The sequence below is a fragment of the Taudactylus pleione genome, unplaced genomic scaffold (assembly GCF_031769625.1).
Source record: "Taudactylus pleione unplaced genomic scaffold, aTauple2 ptg000082l, whole genome shotgun sequence".
NCBI lineage: Eukaryota > Metazoa > Chordata > Amphibia > Anura > Myobatrachidae > Taudactylus > Taudactylus pleione.
Genome location: NW_028284484.1, coordinates 3,713,481 through 3,740,129, shown reverse-complemented (window position 1 = coordinate 3,740,129; position 26,649 = coordinate 3,713,481). Strand labels below are relative to the sequence as shown.

The 26,649-nt window shown below is 45.1% G+C and overlaps 1 protein-coding gene across 4 annotated transcripts in view; it reads left to right on the top strand.

Annotated features, from left to right (window-relative positions):
• Positions 1–26,649, top strand: part of LOC148532178 (1-phosphatidylinositol 4,5-bisphosphate phosphodiesterase eta-2-like) — a 190,826-nt gene that overhangs the window by 100,419 nt on the left and 63,758 nt on the right. For all 4 annotated transcript variants that reach the window (XM_088468197.1, XM_088468196.1, XM_088468194.1 and 1 more), the window contains 4 exons: positions 15,621–15,713; positions 16,337–16,437; positions 16,516–16,613; positions 18,656–18,838. In XM_088468197.1, coding sequence (XP_088324323.1) covers positions 15,621–15,713; positions 16,337–16,437; positions 16,516–16,613; positions 18,656–18,838 — 475 coding nt within the window. The remainder of the gene's footprint in view (positions 1–15,620; positions 15,714–16,336; positions 16,438–16,515; positions 16,614–18,655; positions 18,839–26,649) is intronic.

Below are 26,649 nucleotides of genomic sequence, written 5' to 3'. Positions count from 1 at the left end.
CTGTCAGCAGGCCCCCACCTTTCCTGTGTTCAAAGGAAACTGTGTTATCTCAAGCTGTGAAGTTGGGGCCATCCTGTCTGTATGTGGGGCTAAGACCTGTTTAGGATTCAGACAAATCCAATTGTGTAGATCAATGCCTTGTCTGCATCCAGGGATTCCCAGTTTGTATGTAAAAATACCCATTGTCTATTCTATTTACTTTTACTCAGGAAGCTTGTTCTTCCAGTTGCCCTTGGTAGATTAACAAAAACATTGCCATCTGTTCTTAGCTCCTTAGTTGTAACTTGAAGTGACGCTGGTCACAAAATGGCGTCTTGCAGATTCTTGTTTCTAAAATGGAGTCTAGCTGCCATTTGCAAGATGGCGTCGCGCACGCTTCAATTTTAAACTGATCTAATCCAGTTTTGACAGTATGCAGGATCATGCTGACCAATAAATCGTTAGTGGGGTTCAGTCTCTGCTGCAATCAGTAAACCTTCTATTGCCTCTGGACTGTGCTGAAACCTTGATCACCCACTAATACATACTGTTCCCCTTTCTGTGTGCAATCACCCACCAAAACTTAATTATTCAGTATCCAATAGAACACATGAATTTTCGTTACAACAATCCATAGCCCCATTTCTATTCATATTCACATCTCAAGAACATGCTCCAAGTATTTTTAAATAAGCAGCATAAGTTTATTGTGATATAAAGCAAGCCCCTCACTCACGCCACGGTCTTACATAGACCTTTGTGCTTTAACGCAGAAGTTGTTCCATGCTCCAATCTACAACTTCAAATGGGCTTTATATTTTCTGCCACTGGTTCTGTCTACAATTGAAAGCCTATTTAAAGTGGAGATATCAAATTTCATAATATTAAATTAATTAGTATTCTCCCAAATGGGAGTGGTAGTACCAGTGTTTTATTTAGTTATGAAGGGTCAATGAAATGATAGGTAGCTGGAACAGCCTGTTAGCGCTTCTTTAGTGCGCCCTCCAACCTCCTCCCCTTCCATTATAGCCATGTATACCATGTGTACTAGTGTTTGCTTTTAGCTCAATGGTCTAGACCACAGGTTCTCAAACTCTGTCCTCAGGACCCCAAACAGTGCATGTGTTCCAGGTCTCCTCACAGAATCACAAGTTAAATAATTAGTTCCACCAGTGGAACTTTTAAAATGTGTCGGAGTAATGAATACACCTGTGCAGCTGCTGGTTGACCATGAAAACGTGACCTATGTGGGGTCCTGGGGTCCAAGTTTGAGAACCTCTGCTCTAGACTCAGTGACGACTGTAGGAGGTCAGGAGATGTAGTCAAGTAATGGTTCTTAATTTGGGGCTCATTAGGGATTTCCCAGTATCCCAGTGGGCAAGTCTACACTGCGTAGTAATTGCAAAGACTGCACCTTTGAAAGGGATACGTTTAGGAAGCCGGCAGCCGCAATACCAACCGCCGACTTCCCGAATCCTCAATCCCGGCTAGGGTTAAATGACAGGCGTCTAAAATCTAGACGCCTGTCATTTTCCCGACGCCGGGAGACAGGCGCCCGGCATCCCGATCGAAGGGATGCCGGGCGCCGCGAGCGGACAGCCGCGGGGGGGAAGGTTAGGTTTAGGGCACCCGGGGGGGACTTAGGGTTAGGCACCCCCCCGGGAGGGTTAGAGTTAGGCTAGGGGGAGGGAGGGCTAGGCACCCCTGGGGGGGACTTAGGGTTAGGCACCCCCCGGCGGACTTAGGTTTAGGCAGCGGGGAAGGGGGGGTTAGGGTTAGGCACTTACAGGGGGGAGGTTAGGGTTAGGCACCCCTAAGGAGGGTTAGGGTTAGGGGGGTTGGTTAGGTTAGTTTTTACTTACCTTATGGATGATCGGGATTCCAGCACTGTCAGGCTTCCGGTGCCAGACTCTGCTCTTTTGTCGGGCTGCCGCTGCCGGGAATCGAACTGCCGGCCATGCGGCAGGCGGGATTTCATACTGAATGCCTTTGAAATGTCATTGTAGTCCTCTACTTGGATGTTAGTATTGTATTTGAGATGTAAGTACTGTCTTGCTTTTAGAATGCAGAATTCATGGTCAGCGTTCTAAGAAATGGCAGTGGTCTCGATGAAATCTCTATTATACTTTCTGGAGAATAACACATTAGAATTATGTTTAATACTTATTTAACATATCCAGAAGTCCCAAATAAAATGTGTGTATTTTCTGGGCAGCTGCCCTGTGTGAAAAACACAAAATAAGTTGTGGTGAGTGTTATTGTGTTGATCCCCATGAGGGTATATTATTTATGAAATAGCTGTTTTTCAAAGCTGGTTTTGAAACAGCAATAGGAATAAATGCAAAAAAAAATTGCCTGATTTAGCATTATTACTATTGGTGTTTTAAATCTGCTGTCAAAGATGCCGATAATAATTGATAGCTTTGAAAACCCTGTTTAGTAGATATACCCCTTTGGATTTTTTAAAAATATATATAAAAAAAACAGCGAGTTTCAAACTTCCAGCAGACCCAAGTTGACACTCGGTTCTACTTGGAACCTCAAAAGTTGTCTGAGCCAGGACAAAATTTGACTTGGAACCCCAAAGTTCGGGTGTGTTTGATTTTCAGCAAAAAAAAAATGGCCTCAGCTTTTTCGCATGTATCTTTTTTTCATAAATGTCTCCAGTGAAATACTTGATCCATCTTAGCTGGGTAGAATTCCAACATGGGAAACAGAAATTGTTCCTGGTGGTTTCACAAAATTGTATTACAGCTTTGTAACTGTAAAATTTCCCTCAGACAGTTCTGTCAAGTAAAAACATTTGAATGAAGTTTGATTGCATGATTCATTATTCACCATTTCTTTTACTGGACAAATGTCATTGATAGATGGGAAATATGTTGCTAATACATTTTTTATAGGAAAGGGATTGACGGTTGGGAATGGTTTGGTGAAGCTATCTTACAATAAATGGACATAATTTTCTCTGTGCTTAAAGTAACGTGTATGGTTATAAACACAGTACAAATGTACAAGTACCCTGAGTATGCAACTCGCCGCAGGGGATACTTATCATAGAAGCAATTCTGCATTGTTTTGGTGCGGGGACAGCTGCTTCAAGCATTTCCCCCTGCGATTAGCAACAGCGTTATTTACCAGCCCCATTGCCAGCTTCTGCGCATGTACTGTATGACCGAAGGTCACGTTTGCGCAAAGCCGCTGGGTCCACAGTGAGGAGGTGGCAGAGGAATCCGCTCAAATGCCTCTTCGCAACCCCGGACCTCCTTCCCATAGGAGCTGGCGTTTGTTCTCGCTAGCAAACTATATTTTTGGCGTTTGCTGAATATTAGTTGGCCCTATCGAACCCCTAATGATGAACATCCCGTTATATAAAATATGCAGAAACTGGCGTTTCCGCATGTGTAATAGCTCATTTCAGTGATGATGAATAGGCCCCTTATGCCGGGTACACACTAGACAATATGTCATCCAATCCGGTCACTGCCGGCATTGGCAAGTGTGTTCGCACTTGCTGATGCCAGCACTTCGCCGGGTCCTGTCGCTAATTAGGTCGGTACACACTAGACATCGTCTAGTGTGTACCGGCTTTTAGTATGAAGTCATCATTGCTGGACAAGAAACAGGTAGGTGGTCAACTGCTTCCCACAGCCCTAATGTTTATGGGTGGTGTGGCCCATGAAGGGGTGGGCCGGTCCCTATAGTACTGCCTTTGTCCATTCTACATGAGTCACTTTTCAGTTACTACAGATGCTGCTGTGTGCCATGTAACACTGAGCAGAGGGAAACTAGGATTGACCATCAAGGTTAGCTACCTATTTTACCAATGATGGCTGAGATGCTGATATTTTCTTGCCATCGATAGTAGCTGTAGGCCCGATGTTGTTTTTTTCTCCCCCACACTTGCACTGCAAAGCAACTAGGCTGTCAGCCAGTAGCCATGCACTGTGACTGGAAGGAACCATTGGACACCATTGCATAATCTCATACCATCAATGGTTCCATCTGTATTTTCCATCAATGGCAACAACCAATACTGAGCACGCCAATGGCCATCCCTAGAGGAAACTCCATCCTCAGCGTTGTTTGCTCAGCTGTGCTCCGATTGGATGAGTGACACATTACACATAGTCACTAAGCCAAGCAGAGCACAGACGTGCTCCCATTCTATACTGTTCTGCTGTGAATGGAGGAAGCTGGCCAGGAGAGAGACGGAGCTGTGCGGCTGCTGGGTGCTACTCCTCTCTGTCTGGGTGGTGTCTATGGAGATTCACATGGTGTGAGTGCAACTATACTGGTGGTGAGTACAATGTCCTGCAACCCTGGGAGCATGCCTGCATTGTACAGGTATTGTATAGCGGGGGCAAGGCTACGATGACACGATTCAGTGCGAATCACATTTTTGGAAATTCACACACCCACCCAGACCTCTTATGCTCTGTTATAATGGTGTTAGTGCATTGCCGCTGCCCTGCGGCACCTGCATTTGTCTGAAACAGCACCCTGCAGCCAGTAGCGCTTCTGGAGAGCGGCCCTGAGCGTCCAAGAGACTCTCTGGGCAGATACCCTGCAGCCAGTAGTACTGCTGGGAGCATCCTTAGAGCTGGAGGCCCCACTACCTAGATGTGACATCATGGGTTTAGTGAGCAGGGCTGCCACAGGGCGCACTGCGGCCCTTTTACGGAGCTGGGTGCAAGTGCAGCCCTAGGAGCAATGTGCTCATGGGATTGGTGCAATGTGCTGCAGCTCTGTAAGTAATGTGTTAGTTATACTGGTATTAGTGTAATGTATTTGAGCTCTTGGAGTAAAGTCATGTAGACTTGTGAGTGATATTTTGCAGTTCTACTTGTTTTGCTGTGCTCAGTGTGCTTCTAGCATAAGTGCGATGTTCTGCAGTACTTAGAATGCTGGTGCCAGTGCAATAACCTGCAGTAATTCTTCAACTGGTATTACTACTATGTCCTGCAGCTCTAACAGTAATGTCTTGCAGTGCTACTTCTGGTTATGCTGGGATTACTTGCAGTGTTCTGCAATACTTTTCCAAAAACTTTCTTAATTTAATACTTGTGATATGCTGGTATGCAGTACTCTACTTGCGATATGCGGCATGATGTATTCTATCATGTATATAAATTACTTCATATATAAAGTGATATATAAAGTGATTTCCTCCCCAAACTCTACCCAGCCACACCATGGCCATGTTTTCATCCAATTCCTCCTCCACTCAGTGTATACCTTATCCACTGCTTTACCCCCTTCTTCCACCTTTATCATTTCCCCCTTATCTCCTCCACCTCCTCCTTCCTTGATCTCCCCTCCTCTGTCTGCCTTCCTAACTCTCCTCTCCCATTACTCCACATTTGTTCTCTTCTACCCCACCTGGGTCCTACTACCCCACCGCCAATCCTTCCTCCAAGCCTCCTCTCCACGCCATGCCACCCCACCTCCACTCACATCTCATTAAACTACCTCCTCACATTCTCTACATTTGAGGTTCATGCTATACGCCTCTTCCAATCAGTACACCTGCGAGTAGCTGTCATTTACCGTCCCCATGGCACTCCCTCTAAGTTCCTTGACAACTTTGCTTCCTGGCTCCCTCACTTTCTCTCCTCTGACCTCCCCTCCATTATCCTTGGTGACTTCAATATTCCAATTGATATCCCCACAGAATCCTCTGCCTCCAAACTCCTTACCCTCACATCTTCATTTGGTCTCTCATAATGGACCTCCTCACCCTCACATGTGAGTGGGCACTCACTTGATTTAGTCTTCACTCACCGCTGTAATATTTCTAATTATTCCAACTCCCCATTCCCCCTCTCTGATCATCACCTTCTCTCTTTTAACCTATCTCTCTCCCTCCTCTCCTCTACCTCCGAAGGCCACCATCACTAAACGTAACATTGAGGCTATCAATGCTGTTTCTTTATCTTCCCTGCTTGACTCGCTTCTCTCCCCTATCCTCTCTCTCTCCTGCCCTGAACAAGCTGCTTCCCTATACAATGCCTCCCTTACTTCTGCTCTGGACTCTGTTGCACCGGCAATCGCTACTCACCCTCGCAGATCCACACTACAACCCTGGCATTCCAAATGCACCAGATATCTGCAAGAGTGTTCAGGAACCACTGAGCGACAGTGGAGAAGATCACGCTCTAAGGCAGATTTTCTCCACTTCAAATTAATGCTCTCATCCTACAGTGTTGCCCTATCCCTATCTAAACAGTCCTATTTCAAGAACCTTATTTCCTCCCAGTCCTCAAATCCCCAGCGTCTCTTCACCGCCTTCAACTCCCTCCTCTGTCCACCCCTCCCTGCCTCCCCTCCTCACTCGCTGCCATTGACTTTGCTACCTATTTTACATTCAAAATCGATTCCATACATCAGGACATCACATCCCACCAGTCCCCCTGCTCTACACCTCCTTCTTTCCCTTATCACCCATCTCCATCCATTTCACCGACTCTGACAGCCTTCTACCCTGTATCTGGAGAGGAAGTCATGGCTCTCATCCAGTCCTCCCCTCTTACTACCTCCCCCCTTGACCCTATCCCTTCACGTCTCCTCCGCTACCTCTCTCCTTGTGCCTGTTCCCATCTTGCCCACCTCCTCAATCTCTCCCTCTCATCTGGCACTGTCCCTTCTGCATTCAAACATGCGATAGTCTCCCTCATTCTTAAAAAATGATCCCAACACTCTCTCCAACTACCGTCCCATCTCTCTCCTCCCTTTTGCCTCCAAGCTCCTTGAGGTGTTGTTTACAAACGCCTTACCACCTTTCTTTCCTCCCACTCCCTCTTTGATCCTTTTCAGTCTGGCTTCCGTTCTCTCCACTCAACTGAAACTGCCCTCACAAAAGTCAGCAATGACCTCCTTGCTGCCAAATCCAAGGGCCACTACTCTCTGCTTATTCTCCTTGACCTCTCTGCTGCCTTCGACACTGTTGACCACCCTCTCCTGCTGCAAATCCTTCACTCCCTTGGTTTACGTGACACTGCTATCTCCTGGCTGTCGTCCTACCTCTCAGACCGGTCCTTCTCTGTCTCTTCTCATGACTCCTCTTCCCCACCACAGCCTCTTACAGTAGGTGTTCCCCAAGGTTCCGTTCTTGGACCTCTACTATTCTCCCTCTATACGTCCTCTCTAGGTGAACTCATCAGCTCTTTTGACCTCCATTATCATCTCTATGCTGATGATACTCAGATCTACCTTTCCTCCCCTGACCTCTCCCCCTCTCTCCTCACTCGTATCTCCAACTGTCTATTTCTTCCTGGATGTCCCAGCGATTTCTTAAACTTAATATGTCTAAGACTGAGCTGATCATTTTTGCACCCTCCAACATAACCTCACTTCCCACTATTTATTTTGCAATTGATGGCACAACTATCTCTTCTAGCCCCAAAGTGCGCTGTCTTGGAGTTATCCTGGACTCCTCCCTCTCCTACAAACCACATATCCAGAGCCTCTCACAGTCCTGTCACTTCCATCTCAAAAATATTTCCAAGATTAGACCCTTTCTCACCCAGGATGCCACCAAAACCCTCATACACTCACTGGTCATATCCAGATTGGACTACTGTAACCTTCTCCTATCTGGCCTCCCCAACTCCCATCTCTCTCCTATCCAGTCTGTCCTCAATGCTGCTGCTCGACTCATCTTCCTCTCCAAACGCTCTACATCTGCCTCCCCTCTCCTACAAGCCCTCCACTGGCTCCCCTTCCCTTTTAGAACCCAATTCAAGGTTCTCACACTTGCTTACAAAGCCCTCACCCATTCCTCTCCCATTTACATCTCTGACCTCATCTCCCTCCACTCTCCTGGCCGCCCCCTTTGCTCAACCAATGCACGCCGCCTCTCATGCCAACTGATTACTTCCTCCCACTCCCGCCTCCAAGATTTTGCCCATGCTGCTCCCGATCTTTGGAACCCTCTCCCTATCAGACTATCCTCCTCTTTACAATCCTTCAAACGGGCTCTCAACACCCACTACTTCATCAAAACCTTCCAGCTCCCATCCTAATTTGCTGCAACATGCTCCTTCCTCCATTTACGCCATCTGTGTCACACCTGTTTGTCTGCCCCTCCCCTTTAGAATGTAAGCTCTTACGAGCAGGGCCTCTACCCTCTTGTGCTTCTCCTTACTTTACTTTCACCTACTTCTTAGCCCCCACCAGGGCACCTAACACTTGGTTGTTTATGCTCTGTTGCATATCTAGGTGTTATGGTCACTTATGTATCAATGTATATTATCCATGTCCTTGTCCTATTTTTTACTGTAAGTCAGTTGTCAAATTATTTGTTTATGTACTTTGTAAGGCGCTGCGGAAAACTTGTGGCGCCATATAAATAAACGATAATAAAAATAATAATATATATAATGTATGGTTTGTTAAATTCAAAATAAACTAAAGGGAGATTATATTTTTTATATATTATACTGATGGGGAATATTCAATAACTAAAGGTGGCTCATATGATTACAATTCTAATAAAGTGGCACATTTTATTACTATTATTCTACTAAAAGGGGAACATATTATTTTAATAGACAAAAAGGGGGTACAGATTATAGTGTTAGACTAAAGGTGGCACATAATATTATTATCCTATGAAAGCGGCCACAGGTGAGTGTTAAAAAAATGGGCACAGAAAAAAATGTATTAGAGTAAATTAGGCATGGGAATCTGAAGCTGCATTATATTATGCGGTGTCCTTTGTGGGATGGCCACACCCCTCCAGTTGATGACCACGCCTACCCAATGGCTGGTCACACCCCTTCAGTGGGTGCGGTTGCATTACCCTGGTGGGCCCTTATTTATTGACCAGTCTAACACTATAAGTATGTAAGTAAATAAGCAAGTTTCTGTGTGTGTCAAAATACTGAATCCTATTATCCAGAAAGTTTAATTTATAGCTGTCTACATATATATATATATATATATATATATATATATATATATATATATATATACATTTTACCCATAGGAATCTCTCTTTACACTGTATGGCCCAAGCACTGATTAAATATTCAGAACATGCCTTCCAGTGAAACAGAAACCCATTAAATTGGCAATTACCACTCCCAAAAGACAAAAATGTGCCAAGTATAACAGAAGAAGAAATGATCTTCCTACATGGACAGAAAGAGCTAGAAAAATCTAATTGTAATTGCTCGCATCAAATTACTTGAGACCAACAAATATGCACCATGATGTAATAAAATACTCACATGGGTTTTATCCATCAAAGGCAAGACATCTCATGTACCTTCATTCTACATTATCCAATCTTTCTTATTAGCAACTAAGCTACTTATGAGCTGGTTATTATCATGCAGAGTTTTCATTTCAGATTAGAAGTATGGCTACTCGCATTAAACTGTGTGACCAGTCTGAGGGGGGGAATTCAATTGTTTTGTTGGGCGCCCTAAGTAATGGGTTGCGGACAGCAACTTAATTGTTGCTTCAATTGGGCGTGAATGACGCTGGTGCCCACATTTCTGCTTGCAGGTGGCGAGCAGAAATATGCGAAAATTCTGGGGTTTTGAGCACCCATAGGACACTTTTGCATCGCACACATTAGGATATACTGCTTTGCATGGCTGGACTTGGTGCTTTTGGGCGCAATAATTGATTGGCGCCCAAAACAATTGAATTGCTCTGTCAGGTGCACATTAACTATCGCCACCCAAAAAACAATTGAATCGCCCCCTGAGACCTAATACATATTATATAAACATATAGTAACTGAATGGGTTTGCTGATCCCATTTGGCAAAAGTTGGGAGACTTAGGGGCCTATTTATCAAATAATATCCCCCGAATGTACCATGGAGGGGCCGCAGCAGATATCAGTTGCAGTTACTCCATTTCCTACAGCAAAGGGTCTACGAAGCTGACAGGTTTACCAAGCTCCAGAATACGGAATCTGAAGATGGCGTTAGTCGCTGTAATCTATGGGCTACTTTTCACAAAAGGAGGGTTCCTCAGTCTTGCTCCCATACTTCTCTTGTTCCTGGGTCCTGCTCCTACACTAGATCTGTCCCATCTCACTAGCTGTGGGAGCCGTTGGGGAGCGCATCGCGACTTCCACTCTGTCTGCATGTTGGAGACAAGCTAGACCTAACAGACTTATTATATTATTATAGTACAGGTGTGTCCTCTTACACCTAGCCTTAATACGCCATGCGGCGCACGATGCCTAGTGTGAGTGAACCACCAGGTCTTTGTGCGTCGTTTTTGTTATTTAGTCGTTTTGCTTCCCTTTCGATCGAAAATACGTCTTAGACGCAATGTGATGTGATTAGGATGTACCAGGAGACTGTGCTAATTAATTTGATATGTGACACTTGCATATCTCTGTGCGACTGCATCCTTAAATGAAGCTCAAAGGAACTTGGCGTGGAAAAAAGCCACGGCTGTAGCACTTCATATACAGATTCGGACTCATTCGCATGCAGATATACAAGTGTTGCATATCAAATTAATCAGTGCAGTCTCCTGATGTTTTAGTTGCAGCAGAATGCATCTAAAATGCATTATTGGTCAAAAAAGACACAATACGGGACCTGGCGCGCTCTGAAAGGGGCTATTTTGCCCCAACTTGAGAAACAGTTTATGGGGACACATCTGTAATACTGATAGTGCATGCATGATAATGTACCATATTAATAACTGCACTGTATTGAGTAGACACAGTGGCATAACTTCATCCCTATGAAAATGAGTTGTATTATGTGACAGCTCATTTCCCGCTAACCTGATACTGCTCGCGTTCACCCATTGATGCAGATCCAGGCAACTTTGGACTGCTAATTTGACGCATGTGCAGTGTGATATCTCAGAAAATGACACATGCGCAGTAGTGTAAAAAACACTCATTCCATCTGCGATCATTGTGACCGCCAGACAAAATGGAGAGCATTTTAGTGACTGCCAGACAATACTCAGAGCATTTTTAATGAGTTCCATACAACACTGACAGCATTTTAGTGACTGCCATACACCACTGAAAGCATTTTTTGTGACCGCCAGACAATACGGAGAGCGTTTTAGTGACCACCATATAATGCAGATCATTGTAGTCCCTGCCATATAATACAGAGACCATCAGTGATTGCCATATAATGCAGAGACCATCGCAGTGAATGCCATATAATAGAAACCATCAGTGCCCACCATATAATGTAGAGAGCGTTGCAGTGCCCGCCATATAATGCAGTGTGTCACAGTGCCCGCCATATAATGCAGAGGAGAATGTGACAGGGGTGTGTCATGACCGCCTACTTTAATTGGCAGGAGGTGTAGTTTCTATAGAAGCGACCAAGCACCCATGTTAATCAGTAGTTCTGCTCCACTCCGCAACTAACCCTCTAATAAAGTAACAATGCATTATGAGTAACAAGAGCACATTCTGGAACCTGACCCCTCTGCCAATTTTTCAGTACCCCTGTAGGTCATTTTGACCCTGCATATGAGGCTAGTGAACCTCTGAAGCTATTTTTGGCTCGCAAATTCATTCAAAATCTATGGATGCTTTTGTATTATTATTACATTTTATTTATAAATTTATAGGGCGCCACAAGTGGTCCGCAGTGCCATACATACAGTACAGAGTGCACAGAAAATTACGTTATAATACAGTAACCAAAATATAAATAGAGCACAATTAGCAACACAATTCTCCATACACAATACAGCTGGGAAGGTGAAGGCTGTCATTGAAGTGCTAGAGAAGAGGGCTGTGAGACAGTAGGGAAGAGGTCCCTACTCCTAGGAGCTTACAGTCTAGGGGAGAGGGCAGACAGACAGATGACATGAGGCAGAAGTGTGTAGATGGGGACCTGAGTGCAGGAAGTAGGCATAGTAGAGATGGCTGAGGCGGGAGGGACAGAGACCTGATGACACGGTTCTGTGGTGGAAGGGTATGCTTTGATGAACAGGTGGGTTTTCAGTGCACATTTGAAGCTCTGCAAGGTATGGGAGAGCCTGATCGAGCGAGGGAGCTCATTCCAGTGAAGGGGGGCTGCACGGGCAAAATCTTGGATACGAGCATAAGATGAAGTAACCAGGGTGGAGGAGAGGTTACAGTCATCGGCAGACTGGAGTGAGCCGGAGGGAGTATGTAAGGAGATGAGGTTGGAGATGTAGGGAGCAGTAGAGTTAGAGAGAGCCTTGTATGTGAAGGTGAGGAGTTTGAAGAGGATTCTGTAGGGAAATGGGATTCATTGCAGGTTTTGGCAGAGGGGAGCAGTGGAAGTGGAACAGCAGGAGAGGAGGATAAGTCTTGCTGCAGCATTGAGAACAGATTGGAGGAGAGCAAGATGGCAACGTGGGAGGCCTGTGAGGAGAAGGTTGGAGGAGTCGAGAAATGATTAGTGAATGAATAAACAGTTTGGTAGCATTCTGGGAGAGGAAAGGCCTAATGCGAGCAATGTTGCGTAGCTGGAGCCGACAGGATTGAGCCAGAGATTGAATGTGGGGGACGAAGGAGATGGTGGAGACAAGGGTGACACCTAAGCAGCGAAGTTGGGGGACAGGGGTGATGATGGTGTTGTCAACAGTGATAGTGAGATTGGTTGGAGGGGAGACTCTATTAGGGGGAAAGATGATGATGTTTTGTCCATGTTGAGCTTTAGAGAGCACTCGGACATCCAGGAATAGATGGCGGAGAGGCAACTGGTTACCTGAGAGAGGACAGAAGAGGAGAGTTCAGGAGAGGAGAGGTATAGTTGCGTGTCATCGACATAGAGGTGGTATTGGAGGCTGAAGGAGTTGATGAGTTCTCCTAGTGTAGAGGTGTACAGGGAGAAGAGCAGGGGGCCCAGGACAGAACCCTGTGGGACACCAATGGGAAGGGTGGAAGGGGTGAAGGTGGAGCCAGAGGCAGACACAGAAAGTGAGTGGTTGGTGAGTTAAGAGGTGAACCAGGCATGAACAGTGTTAGAAATGCAAAGGTCTGAAGGGTGCGAAGGAGGAGAGGATGATCCACGGTGTCGAGAAGTCCAGGAGGATCATCTGAGAAGTGGCCCCTGGATTTGGCTGCAAGCAGGTCATTGGTGACTTTAGTTTCAGTGGAGTGATGTATGTGAAAGCCAGATTGGAGAGGATCAAGGATGGAGTTGTCAGAGAGATTGCTGGTGAGGCGGCTGTAGACAAGCTGCTCACGTAGTTTGGAGGCGAAAGGGAGAAGAGAAATGGGGCGGTAGTTGGCGAGTGAGGACGGGTCGAGGTTGGGTTTTTTAAGAATAGGTGTGACAAGAGCATGTTTGAATGATGAGGGAAAGATGCTGGTGGAGAGAGGCAAGTTGAAAAGGTGAGCAAGGTGGGAGCAGGCGGTGGTGGAGAGGGAACGTAGAAGGCGAGAAGGGAGGGGGTCAAAGGGGCAGGTGGAGGGGGGAGAGGACAAGATGAGGGAGTGGACCTCATCACCCGTGGTGGGGCTGAAGGAGCACAAGGTGGGATGGCCCTGAGGTGCGGATGGTGGGGGGGGGGGGTTTGCAGCAGGGAGATTGGAGGATATAATGTGACTGACTGACTCAATTTTGGAAGAGAAGAAGGAGGCAAAGTCAAATGCAGTGAGGGAGGTGTGGAGGATTGTCAGGCAATGTGGCCTACCAATCCATTCCTATAACATTAAATGCATGTGGTGCTTTCCATTAAACAATACTGGAAAGCCCATCTATAATTAATAGAATAAATTATTAAGAAACTCCATAAGGAACATGCAATTAGCCGCAGAATAAACCAATTGTCAGCCAAGACCTATTCAATTAAGTGCCGCATCGCCACGCAATGAACCCCAGAAGGTGCCGCGAGGAAAAATCTGCATTACATGCACCCACTGAGACTTAATGAGCGGGGTAACCCATAGATTCCAGGCAATTACTTGAAATCTATGGTTTAATGCGGGTTATCCACAGGTTTACAGTAGAATAATAGAATATGTTCGGGCATTGAACACAGAGCTTTACCCACGCGGGAATTGACTCTGTCCCCACATACACACTTTTTGGTGTCAACCTTTTATAATAAGACTAGGTTTCACTTGCCAATTAAAAAGAGGCTCAAAAGTTCCCCTAATAATTTTTTCATGGAAATGTCCTGTTACCCATTTGGTTTATCTATCCCTACACCCAGCCTTAAGTCTATACTAGGTCTCCATAGTAACAAAAAGATGTAGGTATGTATACTCTGCACTCAGTATATGACAACTGCTGCCAGCTGTGTGCAAACCCTTTTGCCATCATTTTACAGAGGGAGCGCTGAAGGGATGCTGTGCCAGATACATAACATGCACATCTGCATTAGTTTGGTGTTCCAATATTGTTTCTTTAATCGTTAATTTATTCACAAGTAATAAAGCAATAACTGCATTTTTCTCTGCAAACAGATTATAGTCTTACAGTTTTCTGTATCTTACAGTATATATTTAGTTACTATTTTAAAATCTGTGAAAGGAAAATGCATTTGAAAACTCAGTCTGTATTAGTAATCAAGTGAAAATGCTTATGGTCAAATTATACCCTTCTGGCCCTATGGACACCTGATAAAAATGTAATTTTCATGCTATCTGCCTATTAATTGGATATTCATGTCTCTTGTTAGTAAGATAAATGTCAGTGGAGAGTATTAAAATATGCATTATTTATTTCTCTCCCACTATAGAGGTGTCAGGTGTGCACTACTGCAGGGCTATCTTCTCCGCAAATTCTAGAGAACATCTGAGAAAGGAAAAAATAAAAACCGAAGCCTGGAAACTTGATTTTTAGGAAAGGTTGTGCTCGGATCTGTACTGCAGTGGCATAACTGCGGCCATCGTCAGTTGTTGAGTCACAGCGCTCCCTAGTGTCAGAATCTGTTATTATCAATCAGATGAAGTTTAAAATACAGTACACATAGTTATTGGGAAACCTACTGTATATTTATGAAGAATGTTTGTGTCGCTTCCTCCCTGCAACTGGTTACAGAAATGTGTGCGGCATTATTCCTCCCATTTCCATGCCTCCTGGTGTTCGTTCTCATTGCAGTCTAGCAAATTAATTGTTTTACTTGGATATGCAATGCAGTATTTCACAGCAATAGATGCAGGCGTTATGTAGATAATCACTTGTCATATCCGCAGTGCAAAGCAACAGGCGTAACATTAAATATGCTTGCAAGCATCTCTTCAGGAGTTTCAGACAACCTGTGGCTCTACAGCTATTGCTTAACTACAAACACAGCTTGTTCTTCCAGCCAGCCCTAATTTATATGATACGGTTGACAAGACATGTTGACTTAATTGTCAAAAAAAAATGAAGCATTTTGTTTAATTGGACTTTGTTAGCCTGATTATCTTACTTTCTAATATGTCCTAGGCAATCAGAGGGAATAGAGTGCAGCAAAACAATTCCTATATTCCTACCTGCATTGTTGCCACAGCCATTTCCAGCTAATAGAGATATTTTGTTTTATTATGGTCATTACCAAGATCTCTCCAGTGTGCAGCTTTGCGCCATTTCATTTTGGCTGGCCGTAGGTAAATGGAGATTAAAATTTATTGGAATTACAGCACCAACGATGGTTCAGGGAATCTGGCTGTAAATACATGCCATTAACATGCATTGCAGTACGTAATATCTGCACTTTCTCTTATAGAGTAAGACAGAAGAGGAGACTGAATCTGGGGAAGAACCTAGTCCAAACAAGCGTCAAAGCCGTTCTTTGATGGGAAGTTTTTCCAAGCGCAAGGTGAAAATATTTTTAATTTCCACATATCCCACAGCGTTCCCCATTATTGCCTAGCAATGAAAAATAATTTCATGGCTATTGAGCAGGTAGCAACTAAGCACACTGCCGAAGGGAGCGTGCCCTGGTCCACCCAAGGGGGGCATGTGCACAGCATTCAGCCAGAGAGGGTTTGTGTTTGGTTGGCTTAGATGGGACATAGGGCCTGATTTAATAACAAGGTATATGCTTGATATCATTCGTTACTAATCTTAAATTGTGCTCCAACCAATCGGCTCCTAATTGTCATTTTTCAGACACAAGAGTCTATGTACTAAGCCTTGGTGAGAGATAAAGTGGACAGAGATAAAGTACCAACCAATCAGCTCCTAACTGTAATTTTTCAAACACAGCCTGTAAAGTGACAGAAGCTGATTGGTTGGTACTTTATCTCCTTCCACTTTATCACTCTCCAAGGCTTAGTACATAGGGGGTCACAGTCTGTAAAGTAACAGGAGCTGATTGGTTGGAGAACCATTTAAGATTAGTAACGAGTGATAACAAGCATATCATTCATTATTAAATCAGGCCCATAGTTACACTATAAACCGCACAACACATTTCGATTAACTTTATTTTGTCTTTAGAAAAAAGCTGGCCGGATTAAAAAGTGTTCCAGTTTGGAAGAAGGTGATGATAGCCTAGATCGACAAGGAAGCCTAGCGAGAGCATCTTTACACTATGGCAGGTATATTAATGCTATGGCCTTATGTATGCCCTCTACTATTGGATGCGTTAGTTAATTAATCAGCTTTTTATTCACTAGAATAAACAGGCAGAAGAAGACCATGAAGCTTTCAAGGGCGCTGTCAGATTTGGTGAAATACACAAAGTCTGTGGGTATCCACGACGTGGAAACAGAAAGTAAGTTACAGCGATCACAAGTCCTAACCTGAATGTGCATTTGTGTAACGCAGTACCGTCTGCAGGGGCCGGGTCATTGAACATAACTTGAAAGTGTTACACAGGATGCACAATTAGCTCAGACACAGCAGTAGGTGAATTGATTCTATTCAGTGTATAATACTGTGACCCCACATCTTGCAAACGGGACACAACCTACCCCAGAATATTACAGTGCAGTAACCAAATCAACACTGAATCTCTGTGCAGTTATTATTGCATGATACCAATTTATTAATGGTGTATGAAGATGTCCTGAGGCCTTGGACTGTATGTATGCCGTAGGCCCCCCCACTTATGAGCCCTATACAGTATGACCCCCAACCCATTGTCAAATAGAACACCCCACCCTCATAAGCTTTGTCACAATTTATCCTCCCATGCCACACTTGACTCCCGTCCCATAAACATGAAATGGCTTCTAATGCATTAAACCACATTCACTGGCTCATATTAGATCATCATGGTGCATACACACGGTCAGACTTGCTAGATCAACGATGAACGATTTGACCAACGATTCATGAACAATTTCTGACAGTATTAAAATGAATGAAATCGTCCAAATCTGTCTGCAAACACAGTCGATGTCAGAGATCGTTATCTGACATGCGGGAACGCACATGGTTGGTCGATGCCTGCCCTACATGTCAAAGATATGAACGATTTTTACAGTCGTTACCGTTCATATCTGATAAGAAAGCTGACCATGTGTATGCACCATTACTGTGTACTATATTGATGGTGATGTTGCACTTCCCTGACCACCTCTATTTTCTTTGTCAGTTTTGCAATTGGTTCCTTCCTGTATAGTTCAGATTTATGCAGCACAAAGTGTAACATCAGTAGTTTTTGTTTTCTGCAATTTCCTGAGCACTGTTGTTTATATTATCCCTGGTCCTTTACAACAGCTTTTATCCTGGTCTTTGTATTAATATAGGCGACCCAGGATACTCTGTAAGAATTGGAAACTCTGCTCACTAGCAGTCCTGTAATTCCCTCATGCATACCAATGATTCAACATGAAGCATTTAATATGGATGATGGAAAATGGACTGGATTCTGAGACTGCTCTTGGGTGCACCCTAACTGCCGAATACAGAACTGCACTCATAACCCATAGCCTTATTTGCTTCTACCTTGTCCTAACCCTGTTGCTTCCATCTCTTTTATGGCAACTATGTTAGGCTTGAAAGCAACAGTCATATTTTAAGGAATCTTGGGATCACGCTAAGCCTTGGAATTCTGAGCCTGATTTTGGCCTGTAGGCCACTTGCTGAGCAACCTAAATTAGATGTAGTAACTATTATCTCCCAAAAAGAATTAACTTGTTGTATGCATCTAACCATTGTTAATATTCCTGCTAATTTCCCTGCTGTCATGGTAACTATGAATCCTCTGCCCTCCAAGTGAGGTCCTTGCACTCACTTTTAAATAAAGTATAAATCTGTCAACAATGACTTTGTTCCTTTATGAATACACCTATCAAGAGCGTTTTTTTGATCAGTAAAGTGGTTACATCCTTCAATTTCAAATCTTTTTACACACAGTAGAAAGAAAACACAATAGCAATATAACAGGGGGAGGAAGGGGGGCTGATCTTTTTGGGAGCATCACAAATACATTTCGACTTAGTTTATTAAGGTTTTCAAAACATATATTTAATGTGGATGCCTGTATTTTACTTTGGGGACACACATGAGCTTGGTGAGGATGGTGTTGGTGCTGTGCCATGGAATAGTGATACTCCTGTAACCATAATCAGCACTTGATGCTCATGCACACACCTTCCCGTGCATTATATGGACAAGCTAGCAAATCCTACTTGTGATTATCCTGTTGTTGGATTATCAATGGCCTATTGTAGACTTGCCGTTTGCCAGTTCTCTATAGCCAGGCAGACCACGCATGCTGCATTGCAATAACAATCATCAGAACAGTCATGTAATTAACTTGTCATCTTATTATAGAGTAACTTTTTAATATTTGCTTCCTTCCCACAGTCTCGAGCAGCTGGCAGGTTTCATCCTTTAGTGAGACAAAGGCTCATCAGATCCTTCAGCAGAAACCAGCTCAGTTTGTTAGATTCAACCAGTACCAGCTCTCTCGCATCTACCCTTCATCCTACAGAGTGGACTCCAGTAACTACAATCCACAGCCCTTTTGGAATGCTGGTTGCCAGCTAGGTAAGGTCAAACTGAACTGGCCAATTTTTCTAAATAGAGCAGGATTAAGATGTGGGTGGATCCCAGGAGTAGTCATTTGTGGGAGACCCCTGTCACTAAAATGTGTGCCCGATATGCACACCATCAGTGTGTCCGACATGCACACCGTCAGTGTGTCCGACATGCACACCGTACCCATCCAGCCCACACTAGTGAAGATCAGGCTTGCTATACACTTACTGCCAGCAGTTACTGCAGTGTATGCAGATAAGCAGCACGTGTACTGATTACATTGGGTATCTTAGGGCCAATTAGTTTGTAGGGCTTAATGTGTAGCTCGTCCAAAGCTAGCAACCCTGTTGTCCTGTAATCCAGCTCTGTCTTCAAGCACCTGTCTCCCAATTATTTATATATGGTAGCGAAAGAAAGATCATTTAAAGTAAATCTGATGAGCTCTGTATTGTGCTGTATTTTATTACTGTTTAATGGTATCCTCAAGCTTTTCCTAATACAGGTAAATGTATAGTATAGCTTCTACTATTCTTCTGTACAAGATATGAACAAGCTTGCCTGCTGCCCAAATATTTCCTGACCTATTGACCGTGCCACGGCCATAATGATGTCAGGTATAATGTGGGTTGTGAGCAGGGCAGCAATTAGGGATGTGTGACCAGTGCTGCCGACCAGGGAACATGGGGTCATCATGGTCACTGCCCCGACTGTACCCTTTTGCAGCTTGAGGAGTACCTGGAGAGGCATCCCAATACCTAGAAAGGCGCAGGGGGCATCCACACGGGTTGATAATAAACCAAGTGGGCTAAAGCACCTCTGATGTCATAACAATGTGACCCACGATGGCAGGGGGAGGGACAAGGTCGGTGGGCTAGCAGTATTACGATCCATGTGGACAGTTATTGGTAATATTAACCTGTGGCGAGTGATGAGTTCCCCGCAAGGGTACATGTTGGGTACCATGTTCTGAGCTTGAGCTGACCTTGCTCCTCCCCCCTGCCATTGTAGGTCACATGGCTGTGACATGAAAGGTTTTTTTAGCCTACTTGAATTTAGACCTAACCCATTCACAAGACACGCTCAGCACCGATCTTCCTATAATGTCATGACGTCATATGGGCATGGGATGCCAGCCTAGGGCACCCTCTTATGGCTTTGAATTGGGAGACAATAGGACACACACATATAAAATGAAGAGCTTTTATGAATATAAAGGGCCTGATCCAGACTTGAATGGAAATCAGACATAAGTAAAAATGTATATAGTGTACCGCTGTAATAATAAACGTATCTAGCTGCTCTATCAGAGTTTTGCGAGTGTAAAATATTAAAGCGCTTATGTATATAGGTGCGTATAATGAACAATATGCAATACCATAAATATAAAACCAATGTTGATAGTCTTTTTAAGACTAAGGGCCTGATTCAGAGCCGTTCGCTATTTGCGGTCGTTCGTTCAAAAACAAGGGGTGGCTATTCAAATGATCCGTTCGCAAATTGCAGTCTGTTCACACCTCTAAGTCTGAACGAGCGAGCAAAACATACGCTCGTTTATTTGATAAAAACGCCCCCTGGCCGCACGCACCATACGTCATGTCCGCTATTTATTAGATTAATCGAGTACATCATACAGCGTATGAACTGCTCGCTATTCTTGTGGTTGGTGTTTTCAACCGCTATTTTGCGAGCAGTTCTGAGTTAAAAAAAACCAAGTGACGTGGTCAATGACGCTGCTGTATTAATTATGCACTCCCTTAAAACGCCCGTTTTGACCTTTAAGCACGCCTGCGAACGGATCTCCACTCCCCGTTTTCAAGCACCTTCCCCTGTTACCACCCACATACGCCTCATTCTGTCACTCAAAATAGCAGGCACTCGCTATATTGCGTACAAATGATTTTCGTCCGCACTGACTGGTTCGCGCATGCGTACTAAAAACTGTACGCATGCGCAGATGTGCGAACATCGCTCGGAACGAGCGTACTGCAGCTAGCGAGTGGCTCTGAATGAGGGCCTAAGTGCGGTGACCGGGTAGTTGTAGCCAGGGTTCCTTTGAGTTGCTGGGATCTTTCGGGCACATAGCGTGTTGTGCAGGTATTAAATGACGCTGGGTTTGCGATGGGCACTTAGTATTTTACGCTTGGAAATTAGACATAAGTTACAACCAAACTGTATGCGCAGAAAACATGTATATTTGGAATTGGTATGAAATACCGCGGTTCGATTCCCGTCAGCGGCAGCCCGACAGGAGCAGAGTGCGACACAGCGGAAGCCCGACAGGAGCAGAGTGCGACGCAGCAGAAGCCCGACAGCGCTGGAAATCCCAATCGTGGATAGGTAAGTATCCACTAACCTAACCCCCCTAACCCTAACCCTCCTTAGGGGTGCCTAACCCTAACTTCCCCCCCAAGTGCCTAACCCTAATCCCCCCTCTAAGTGCCTAACCCTAACCACCCCCTTCCCCGCTGCCTAACCCTAAGTCCCCTGGGGGAGTGCCTAACCCTAAGTCCCCCCCGGGGGTGCCTAACCCTAACCCTCCCTCCCCCTAGCCTAACCCTCCCCCCCCGCGGCTATCCGCTCGCGGCGCACGGCATCACTACGATCGTGATGCTGGGCGCCGGTCTCCCGATGTCGGGGAAATGCGGGCGTCTACATCTAGACGCCTGCCATTTCACCCTTGCCGGGATAAGACAGTCGGCTTCCTGATTGCCTCCCGTATATTTGCACATATTGGGAGTTGTGCGCATCCTACAATGCGCTCGCCCAAAGTACACGCATGGATTGCTAATAGTCATCATCAGTGTGCTCTTACACCTACCCTATGCTAGGTGCAATAGCTAGTCCTTACACTTACATCCAGCAGTGTATAGCCCGTGGTCATGTTCAGAATCTTTCACTGAACTTTACCTGAGTGATAAAGTCCTATTACAGCCCAGTTACGTCTTTTCAGTCATAAGTACAACTCTGCATAGCTCATACATGCAGGAGCTGTGGGAAAATATGTAACTCTACATCAGTACAAAAGAGCAAAAGGGAAAGGCCAAAATAATGACTATAGCTATGTAAATAGAACTAAACACCATGAAACACTATATTTTTTTCCATTTGGTAAACTCAAAAGTGGGTCTCCAACCTGATGGCCCCTTGTCCACTAATAAAAGAAAAGTTATCATAAATAGTTGTAGTCAGCGCTGTAGCAAGTCCCAGTGATGCACTGTGTGGCAGAACCCACCCCCATCACACAACAAGTGCCAGGGGAGCAGGAAGATGGACGCCGGATGCAAGCTGTAACAGGAAGTCGTGGCAAAGACTGTGCCACCCCTCAGCCATGGTGGCAGCACCGTCACACAGCCCTCGCTGTGCTGCCTGTTTGCAGTGCACAGTAAAGTGTTAAAAATTGGCTATGTTCATTCAGAACTTAACTGTCTGCCAAGGGGTAAAGAAATCCTGTTTTAGTAAGCTCTTTGCCCCACTAGTGCGGGCTCCAGGATCTCTACCTAAAAATGTCAGTTTACTTATATAATACCATTTAATTTCTCTTAGCCAGCTTAGTAAAGATGATGAAGTTCACGAGGGAGTCTACTGTATATAGTAAAATATTACACCTACCCCTTTTCCACTGACCATAATATCCGGGTTTTTGCCGTTATATCCAGGGTAGCGGCTCAGTGGAAAAGGCTCCTAGGATTGCATTTTTTTAGTGGGATTTGAGCAGGGCTTTACGCGGGTAAAACCCTGACAGGCTCCATGCAAACGGGTGACCCGGGTCTTCCAACCTGGGACACGTTTCCAGCATGCTGTTTGGGTGCTATTCGGAAGCTGTCTGCGACAGCTCTCAACGGGTAGGGAGAGATTACAGCCTCCCTGTATGGTCCGGACCGTTCCAGGATATTCTCAGGTTGGCACCGCAGTGGGAATAGGATAATACCTGGTTCTGACCCAACTTGGAACATTGGGCCTGATTCAGACCCACTCGCGAGCGGCTGTCCGCTCGCAAGTGGGTCGATGTTATGGACTGAGCATGCGCACGACGGAGGGAGCTCCGTCGTGCGCATGCGCCAGACGCGACGAGCGAAGGAAAGTCCTTCGCTCGTTGTGTCCGATCAAAGGGGGCGTGCTGTCAATGTTGATTGACAGCACGCCCCCTTTGGTGGGCGTGCCGTGGGCGTGCCTCCCTGACGGGGGCGTTCCCACGGGAACGCCTCCCGTCAGAAGCCGGCCCACTGACATCACTAGTGATGTCAGTGGGAGTGATTTTGGCTCTGATAGAGCCAAAATCACTCTGGAGCTTGCGGTTGAAAACCTCAACCGCAGGCTCCGGCTCGCAATTTCGATGGTCGCGATGGTCTCGACCATCGCGGCCATCACAAAGCACGCTCGTATAGCCTGTGGGTGGTGACCCACAGCTATACGAGCGTCCAGGAGGACGCTCCATGAAAATGGAGCCCGGCCCTCATTCAGAGCGTGCGCTCTGCTCAGAGCGTACGGCTCTGAATGAGGGCCATTGTTCCAAATTCCAGGACAGACCCGGAATGTTGGTGGAAAAGGGGAAGTTATGGTTTCATTGTCATTCTGTGAAAGGACATAACTTTTGTAATTAGGGGGTGATGCTAGTATATTAGTGAGCAAAAGTATAAACACAACTGTTAAGGTTATGCTGTTACATTTCATCTTTATACGTAACAATCTTATTTGTTACAAAGTAATCCACAATTACTGATTTTTTTTCACAGAATAATTAATGTGATTTATTTTTCGTACCATAATTTAACTTTTTGTTTAAAAGGGATTCCCACTACCAAGTGTTTACATCAGACATAATGATATGAAATGGAAGTCATCTCCATGGTAGATTTCAGCAATAGCCTGACAGCTGTACTTGTTGCTTGCCAAGATTTATTGTAGATTAATTAGTCATGGGAGAGGGCAGTAAACCCCAAATAGGTCCTTTAAACTTGCTTGACTGATGTCAGGTAAAATCTCACCCAGACAGACAGATTTAATAGCAACTTGGATAAGTGCTTTATTTCCACCATAACACAGCAGAAAACTAATGTTATAGGATTTGTATGTTGCATAGATAAAGTGACAGAGGGGTCTATTTACTAAACAGTTTATGAGACAGAGTGAAAAGTGATAAGAAACTGATAAGGTGCCAGCCAATCAGCTCCCAACGTCCATCTCACAGGCTGTGTTTGAAAAATGACAGTTGGGAGCTGATTGGCACCTTATCACTTCCTTATCACTTTGTCTCCTAACACTGCTTAGTAAATAGACCCCACAGAGAGAGAGAGATTATTTCCAGTATATTTGCACTCTATGGAACTGTTGAAATCCATCGGTTTCTCTATGCATAACTGTCACTGGACATTAATTATTGTTTTCTGATTAAGTCTTTGTAGAATAGTGAATAAGAAAAAAAAATCACAAAAGCTCTTACAATGGATATATTTTTGTTGCATCATTTCAAACTTGCTTCTCTGATCCATAAGAAGCTGTTTCCCCGCCCAACATGTAATATTGGTACCCTATATACACTTAGCACACGGTTAAGAGCCACATAACTTGAGACAGAGTGAAAAGTGATAAGGTGCCAGCCAATCAGCTCCCAACTGTCATTTTTCAAACACAGCCTGAGATGGCAGTTAGGAGCTGATTGCCTGGCACCTTATCACTTTTCACTCTGTCTCCTAACTAGGGGTGAGCGGGTTCGGATTTCTGAAATCCGAACCCCCCCGAGCCCCCCCGATCCGAGTCCGATCCGAATCAGGCTCGACTTTTCCCGCCTGACTCGGATCTGAAATCGAGGCAAAACGTCATCATCCCGCCTTCCGAGTCTCGCGGGTTTTGGATCCTATATAAGGTACCCACGTCGGCGCCATTTTCTCACTCGGCTGTGGACAGTGAAGAGGGAGGGTGGGAGTTAGGGCTGTGTAGTGTAGTGTAGTGTAGTGCTGCTGTTGTCCACTACTTCAAAGTCCATAGGGGCTGGCTGTGTTGTGCTGTGCTGCTGTTGTTAATAGGGGCTGTGTCCACTACTTCAAAGTCCATAGGGGCTGGCTGGACTGTGTTGTGCAGTCAGTTCTCCATAGGGGCTGTGTCCACTCCAAAGTCCTGTGCAGTGTCCCAGTCCTAAAGAGGTGCTGTAGTGTTGTCCAGGGGGTGCTCTGTCCATCAGGGGTGCTCCCCCCAAGTGCTAAAAAAATAATATATTTTCTGTGTTTGTGAATTGTGTGCGCAGTAGCCGCACGTGCATCAACAAAGTAGTGCCAAGCATGCGCCTGTGTCATAAGTAAAGGGCCGGCTGGCTTGACCGTTAAAGGGTGCTGTAACCCCCGAAAGTACACTCCAGTCCAAACCAAAAAAAAATTATTTTCTGTGTTTGTGAATTGTGTGCGCAGTAGCCGCACGTGCATCAACAAAGTAGTGCCAAGCGTGCGCCTGTGTCATAAGTAAAGGGCCGGCTGGCTTGACCGTTAAAGGGTGCTGTAACCCCCGAAAGTACACTCCAGTCCAAACCAAAAAAAAATTATTTTCTGTGTTTGTGAATTGTGTGCGCAGTAGCCGCACGTGCATCAACAAAGTAGTGCCAAGCGTGCGCCTGTGTCATAAGTAAAGGGCCGGCTGGCTTGACCGTTAAAGGGTGCTGTAACCCCCGAAAGTACACTCCAGTCCAAACCAAAAAAAAATTATTTTCTGTGTTTGTGAATTGTGTGCGCAGTAGCCGCACGTGCATCAACAAAGTAGTGCCAAGCGTGCGCCTGTGTCATAAGTAAAGGGCCGGCTGGCTTGACCGTTAAGGGTGCTGTAACCCCCGAAAGTACACTCCAGTCCAAACCAAAAAAAAAATTATTTTCTGTGTTTGTGAATTGTGTGCGCAGTAGCCGCACGTGCATCAACAAAATAGTGCCAAGCGTGCGCCTGTGTCATAAGTAAAGGGCCGGCTGGCTTGACCGTTAAGGGTGCTGTAACCCCCGAAAGTACACTCCAGTCCAAACCAAAAAAAAAATTATTTTCTGTGTTTGTGAATTGTGTGCGCAGTAGCCGCACGTGCATCAACAAAGTAGTGCCAAGCGTGCGCCTGTGTCATAAGTAAAGGGCCGGCTGGCTTGACCGTTAAAGGGTGCTGTAACCCCTGAAAGTACACTCCTGTCCAAACCAAAAAAAAAATATTTTCTGTGTTTAGCCGCACGTATATATCAAATCGATATAACATAAATGGAGGACCAAACTTTCTCCGATAAAAATAAAATAGAGAAAGATCAAGAACCACTTCCTCCTAGTGCTGAAGCTGCTGGCACTAGTCATGACATAGACGATAACATGCCATCAACGTCGTCTGCCAAGGCCGATGCCCAATGTCATAGTAGAGGGCACATACAATCCCAAATGGCAAAGTTCAGGAAAATGACCTTGAAAAAGACATTTAAATCAGCTGAAGAGAAACGTAAACTTGCCAATATGCCATTTACGACACGGAGTGGCAAGGAACGGCTAAGGTCGATCCCTAGTATGTTCATGACTAGTGGTTCAGCTTCACATGACGATGGAAGCCCTCCTCCCACTAAAAAAATCAAAAGAGTTAAGCTGGCAAAAGCACAGCGAAGAACTGTGCTTTCTAAGAAGATATCACAAATCCCCAAGGAGAGTCCAAGTGTGGTGGTGGTTGCGATGCCTGACCTTCCCAGCACTGGACGGGAAGAGGTGGCTCTTTCCACCATTTGCACGCCCCCTGCAAGTGCTGAAAGGAGCACCCACAGTCCACTTGCTGATATGCAAATTGAAGATGTCACTGTTGAAGTACAACAGGATGAGGATAC